The sequence below is a fragment of the Sinocyclocheilus anshuiensis genome, unplaced genomic scaffold, assembly GCF_001515605.1.
Source record: "Sinocyclocheilus anshuiensis isolate Anshui unplaced genomic scaffold, SAMN03320099.WGS_v1.1 scaffold3310, whole genome shotgun sequence".
Classification (NCBI taxonomy): Eukaryota; Metazoa; Chordata; class Actinopteri; order Cypriniformes; family Cyprinidae; genus Sinocyclocheilus; species Sinocyclocheilus anshuiensis.
Window position 1 is genome coordinate 81,407 of NW_015541052.1, and position 6,811 is coordinate 88,217.

The following is a 6,811-nucleotide window of genomic DNA, read 5'->3' on the forward strand; positions in this document are numbered from 1 at the left end:
AGACTACAGGCTGTCATTAAGGCTAAGGGTCACCCGACAAAGTATTCATAGTTGTGTAAATACTGTCATACTAACAGTTGTCTGAATTATGTTTGGTTGATTGTAATCTATTACATACCTTTCTATCAAAATTATCAAGATGAATTTGTTCTGACACAGTGTAACTCGGAGTTCTTGTCATATTTTATTACCATTTTCTAAACTATAGCGAATAAACTGATAATGTGAGAAATGTTGAAGGTGTCTGAATAAATTTTGGTTTGACTGTATCTATTTGATAAATGAAGTTAACCAACTAACATTATACACACCCTTTTGGTTTCTGTACCCAATATTTAAAAATGTACAAATGCAATAAAAATATCGGTATCGGTACTCGGTATCGGCAAGTACCAAAAATAAAAGTATCGGTATCGGGCGAGTACTGGAAAAAGTGGTATCGGTGCATCCCTAATAAATATATTTATTAAGCATTTATAACATGTGAGTTAAAAAAAATGGCTCACTATTTGGCAGGTATTGCATTAAAATCACCCTTTTCATGCATTTATAACTTCTTATCAATGATTTATAATGCAGACCTTAATGTAAAGTGTTACCAAAATTATATTTAATTTCTTGCTATTCACGGCAAAAGTTGGCAAATCTACTTCTACAGGCTACTTGTTATACTTTAATAATAATCCTGAGTGTATAGGGATGTAAAAAATCATGTAAAAATCACAATATAGATGTTTATAAGTGTCTTCAACTACGAGTAAAGGAATTTTTGCTTTTTCAAATGGCACTTCCTTTTGGATAGGATATAGTGTGAACTTTGTGATCTTCATCACAAAGTGTCTGAGTCACTGCTGACGTATTTTTTGCTTTCAAAGTCCTTAGCAATTTATATTGGTTTTGCTAGATGATTTCTCACTTACCTGACATGATAATGCTTCACAACTGGAGAACGTATTTGATTACAAAACAGTTATTCCATGAAGCAAGAAGGAAAAAAAAAAAACATACAATAATTTTTAGATTATTCATATCTTAAAGAGTAACATTACTGGTAACATCCACATGATCACATTTACAGTAATCCCAAAATGTATTTGAATACTTCTTGAATGCTTAAGTCACACATTGGATAATGAAACATTTTGCATCAGACAGGCTAGACTATGGAAGAATATAAGAGATGGTGTTATTTTCCCAGCTGTTTTAGTGAGAGAGCAGTACAGAGAGAGGCTATGCTAATGTGTCATTGTTCCCAGGTAATATTTCATGTTTTTCCATTGTTCATCACAGTAACATTTAATCATAAGAAGTTATTTTCCTTAAAGGGACAGTTCACCCAAAAATGCTAATTCTGTCATTATCTACTTTTCCCCACCACAGTATACAGACGAGTTTTTGGCATGGAACTGAGTCAATATTAATATTTTATCATTGTTTTATCCGTCAGCTTTTGAGGGGTCGGGCACTGATGATACCACAGCCACTACGCCAGAAGGTACTCTAATCTTCAAAGTCTGACATCCCACCAGCAGACCTAAAGGCTAAATAGTAACGCTTAATCATAAGAAGTAATTGTCCTTAAAGAGACAGTTCACACAAAAATGCAAATTCTGTCATTATTTACTGTTGTGTTAATGGTTCAGATTCTCTAGACTTTTTTTCACCACAGACAATAGTTTTGATATGGAACTGAATCAAGATTAATATTTTATTATTGTTTTGTCTGTCAGATCCTGAGGGATCGGGTACTGATACCACAGACTTACCTGGTACCACAGACACTCCTGCCACTACAACACAAGGTACTCACATCTCCATAGCCAGCAGCTCCACTAGCAGGACCAAAGGCTAGATAGTAACTTTTAATAATAGGACATAGTTGTACTTAAAGCAATAGCTTACCCACCATTACCTCATTACAACCCTGTATGATTTTCTTTTTAATGTGGAACCCAAAAGAAAATATTTTGACAAACTGTACTGGCTCTTTTCCATGCACTTATAATGAATGGGGACTGAAGGTTTTAAAGGGGTCATATGATGCTGCTAAAAAGAACATTATTTTGTGTATTTGGTGTAATGAAATGTGTTTAGATATCATCCTATTTTGGAAGACCAAACAAAGTAGTTTCGCTTTCACAACGAAGCACACAGCATCTTCAGGACATGGTGGCAGCAACAATACTACAGCGAGAATAAAAGTTATGCCTTCTTTCTTTGCGTGAACATTTGGCCGGCGTTATGCAAATCTTCCCAGATAGTGACGTAGGTATGTGGTATGTGGTAGGCGTGGCTGACTCTTAACTTTTATAAAGAATATCTCTTTGGATTTGAGTCTTTGCAACTTTACAGATCTTCTTTATGCACCAAGATCTTGTATCACTCCAAAGAGAAAGGAAAAACTGAAATCGCATCATATGAAGCCTTTAAGCAAAAAGGGTCACCATAGGTTCAAAATGTCCTCTTAGAATAACCATATTGTTTATTCCTTTTAAAGGTCCCTGTGATTCAAGTCCTTGTATCGGAGACAGTACCTGTGATGCACGGTTTGACGGCACGTTTGTTTGCATCTGCCGGCTTGGGCTGGTTTACAATCAAATAAGCGGCTGTGTTCAAAGTATGACTGGCTCACTTTTGAATCATTAATACTTCAGGCTATTGAGATTGCATAAACCAGTCAGCCTTGGTACAGAAATTAAGCTTATTAAGAATCTGGTGACTAAAATTTATTTCGTGTCGTGTGACCTGACTTTAACAATTAAAGTACAATAACTACCTTGCTGTTTTATCATTATGCATTTGGAATCAATGAACACATTCACATAATACATTTGGTATCATTAAACACATTAATATGTTTTATACTCTTTTTTAAATTTTATTATTATAAATTGCAGCAAAGGTCTTCCCTGGTAGTTTAACGTTGTCTGCGATGTTTAAACCAGAAATGACTGACAGGAAGTCTAAGGAGTTTCAAATTGAATCAAACAGAATAGAGAATGAGGTAAGAGACTGAATTTCCTCTTGGGGAAGGATTGAAGTTTAGTCATTTTTCCTGCTTAGTAAAGGATGAGTGTTATAAATAAATGGTTGTAAACAGATAACAGTTTATGTCAAAAAGCATTGCTTTGTATATTCTCAATCCAAATACAGCTCAGTATAGTCCTTAATGGCAATGGCTACATACGTTCCATCGTTTTGAGTCTAAGGTGAGTAACAATTGTCACAATACTAGTATTTGCTTTAAACACTTACCTGTTGATCTTATAGCTACTTACAAAGAACAGAATTTTTATTTTACTTATTGAGGAATATAAGTTGCAAATAATAGTTGCCAGTACCGTTATGTTCTGAAGTTTTGAAGCTTCGATATGGTAGCTAGCTAAAAACTAGCGCGTTGAAAACTGTTAGCAGTGCTTTACATCCCCACAGGCATTATTTCATATAAAATGGGCTGGATAGATTGTGTGCTTTTCATTGTAATTTCCTTGCATCCACCCTTACAGTCAAGGCAGTATAATTGCAGAAGTGCAGAATTTCTATGACATGCCATCCACTGTCACAAAAGAATTGGTTGAATCTCAGATTCAAGAAGCAATTCTTGAAAATAAAATATCAGGCGCCACTGAATTCAAAGGTATGTCTAATGCTTCTTGTCATTTGTTTTCCAGCAGTACCAGAGTAATGAATTGTTTATAAAGCATTAGAAAGAAGCATACATTAGTAAGTTTCACGTTTTTACTTAATTCACAGAAAACTCAGTGTGTGATCTTGGAGCTTGTGACAGTACCACCACAAACTGTGGGGAACTGGTTAGTGGTGTTGCAATGTGCACTTGCAAAGAAGAATATGTCAGATCACAGGCCACATCTCAGGCCTGCCTTGGTAAATGTCTTGAAACGTAAATCTTTGTTTACTTACTGTTATGTACACACAACTTCAAAACACTCAGACTGGTTCTCATCATTTTACAATTGTGCTCTCATCTCCTTACAGCTTGTCCAAATGGGGAAAAGGCAGTGGATTCAAAAATCTGCGAAAAGTAAGCATTTGGAACATGTCATATGCAGATTTTCATGATTTAGAATATTAGAATAATAGAATAGTCTTATTAGAATAATTTCATGAAAATTCCATTAATATTGTCCTGGGCCCACTACGGTCCTCTATGCTATAACGTACTCATTATGCCCATCCAAGAAAAATTTCCTCTAATCCCTGTGAATTTAATTGACAGATCTGTAAAATATATATTAAAGTCACCATGAAATAATTATTTGAAAAAAAAAATTTTAATGGAATATTGCAGTGTTTACTATATAGAAGATTATCAGTGCACATCATACATTTTTCCAATGCGCCCTCATAAACTTTAATCAAAATAACTCGCAGTGACATCTTTTCTCTGATTGTCCTCGAGTTCAACGACATGAGGGCGGGACAAACCCCTCCCCACCAGCAACCTGTCACTCACATGCGATTGCAGCAATAGACCTTAGTCAGGTTAGAGCCATATTTAATTTTTGACAGGAATGAAAATTATGCTGTGAGGGATGGAAGTACAGTGCGTTCACCTGACCGTTGTTTGTGAGTTGTAAAAATGATATGATATAGGACCTTTATACAGTGTGTGCCATTGTAAAGACTGTAAGCCTATCCATCACAGCATTGTTTTATTCATGTTAAATTTAGGGTGTACTCACACTAGGCGTTTTGAACCGTGCCCGAGCGCATTTGACCCTCAAAGCCTGGTTTATTTGATTAGTGTGAGCGCTCCGTGCCGCGCTCGGGCATGGTTCGTTTAGCCGGCCCTGGCCCGGTTGTAAGAGGTGGGCCAGGGCACGGTTCGGTTGGGCTCGGGCGCAGTACGCATGCAGTGTGAGCACTAACCGCGCCGGAGCACGGAACAGATACTATTTTGTGTGCGCTACTGTCATCATTACGATCGCAAACATATTCTATTACTACTACTACACTACACTTTTCAATAAATGTAATTTAATCAAGTATATTTAGCTTTATAATGGCTCTGGTTCTTACCTTATTGATGAACAGGAAATGTAGTTTGCGAGTAAAGCTGCAAATTATTTAATGAACGTCAGCTGCCTCCGTAATAATTTTCTGATACATACAAATGAAAATCAATGTACGGCATACATTATAAATTAATTATTATTAATTATTCGGCAGAATATTAGCAAAAGTGGTTTTCTCCGTTATCTCATACATGACGCAAGCGTGCTCCAGCCCGGAATGTTTAGTGCAAGTGTGAGTGCAGGCCAGCGGGGGAGTGGGGAGGGGGGATAATCACGCTCGGGCTCGGTTCAAGGCAACTGTGCCTAGTGTGAGTACACCCTTAATATTGCATCTCACCTGATTAAGGTCTACAGCAAATAGTGTTGCCATCATAACGCCAGAGTGTAAGATTGCCGATACACCATATTATTGTTTGTGCATGCGTGGGTGGGTGAGGGTCAAGAGAGAGACTATCTGAACTTGTCATAGGCTATTTCATAACTTTTTGGTGTTTTAAACCGCGTGTGCATGAGAGAAAGCCTATGGAAGTGCCAATGATTGAAATAATATACTTTCAAACATACTGATAAAATAACATGTTAAATATAAAACTATTTAAAACAGCGTTCATATATATTTGGATACAACAGTCATACATCGCTATTAGGACCGCAAGTCCTGTGACAAGTTTGCCGCATCAGAGCATGGAAGTTATCAGTCTGGTCTGCAAAATCAGTCAACGGTGAAAATCAAAAGTAGATTTATTTTAAAGACCAACAGTTTAACACTAAATATTGGACATAAACTAACATGTTAAATATAAAAGTATTTAAAACAGGTAAGTTCATATATTTGGAGTAAAGTTAAATTAAAAGGATACATCAGTCATACAGCGCTCCGGACCCCACACCCCATGCCGAGCCCTGTTTTAGACTGATAACTTATTCTTCATCATTTTTGTTTAAAAAATATGCATATAATAAGCATCAATATTTTTGGTTAATGTGCTGTAAAGAAAACCAAATGCTGATGACGATGCCGTTTTCGGCATGTTCATTCATACAGCTGTTCAAGAAAAGATGTCTCGAAAAGATGTCTCTTTTAGCACTCTTGACATAATTTGTAAATATAGGTTTATGACATTGCAGTTCAATTTTGATGTGGCCTTAGTTTTATAGTCTGTTTTTAAAACATTTCCAATGAGGAGAAGCCTAATCCTCCTTTGCGCGTGTGTGTGTGAAGTGAGGTGCGGTGAAATAGCGGGGCAATTTGATAATAATAGCTGAATAATAATAGGCCGCCTAATAATAATAATAATAATAATAATAATATAATACATTAATAGGAGAATGAGCCTAATATCATCTTGACTGTCAAAAAAGACATCTACTATCTTCGATTTCAATGACTATCGTCGATACACAATACTAGAGTCTATCGTCACAACCCTAATAGCAAACAACAACAATCCAATGATCCAATTAAATCCTGCCCTACATTTTTTCATTGTTTTACTTAAATATGTCACAATAAGGAAGAAAAGACAATTGCAACTTCTGTTTCAACCTGAATACACAAGACTACACCATTAAAATTATTTTTTGAAAATCATATCAGGCAAAAAGTGCTCCTTACGTAAACAGCTGGCTGTATTCATTATTTACAGTGTAAAACTCAAGCCTAAAAAACATCTGGCAAAAACAAACGTAATATAAATGTTGTTATGGGTGTTGCGGTTGCTCAGTATCACTAAGAGCTCTTTTGCTAATTTTAGATGTCCATTTGGCTATGCTGG

At 36.1% G+C, this 6,811-nt stretch overlaps 1 protein-coding gene across 1 annotated transcript in view; it reads left to right on the forward strand.

Moving 5' to 3' along the window:
* Positions 1–6,811, forward strand: part of LOC107690633 (protein HEG homolog 1-like) — a 33,436-nt gene that overhangs the window by 15,472 nt on the left and 11,153 nt on the right. The window contains exons 2-8 of the mRNA XM_016489013.1: positions 1,731–1,802; positions 2,498–2,617; positions 2,898–3,013; positions 3,154–3,209; positions 3,507–3,637; positions 3,754–3,885; positions 3,997–4,042. Of these exons, the coding sequence (XP_016344499.1) occupies positions 1,731–1,802; positions 2,498–2,617; positions 2,898–3,013; positions 3,154–3,209; positions 3,507–3,637; positions 3,754–3,885; positions 3,997–4,042 (673 nt within the window). The remainder of the gene's footprint in view (positions 1–1,730; positions 1,803–2,497; positions 2,618–2,897; positions 3,014–3,153; positions 3,210–3,506; positions 3,638–3,753; positions 3,886–3,996; positions 4,043–6,811) is intronic.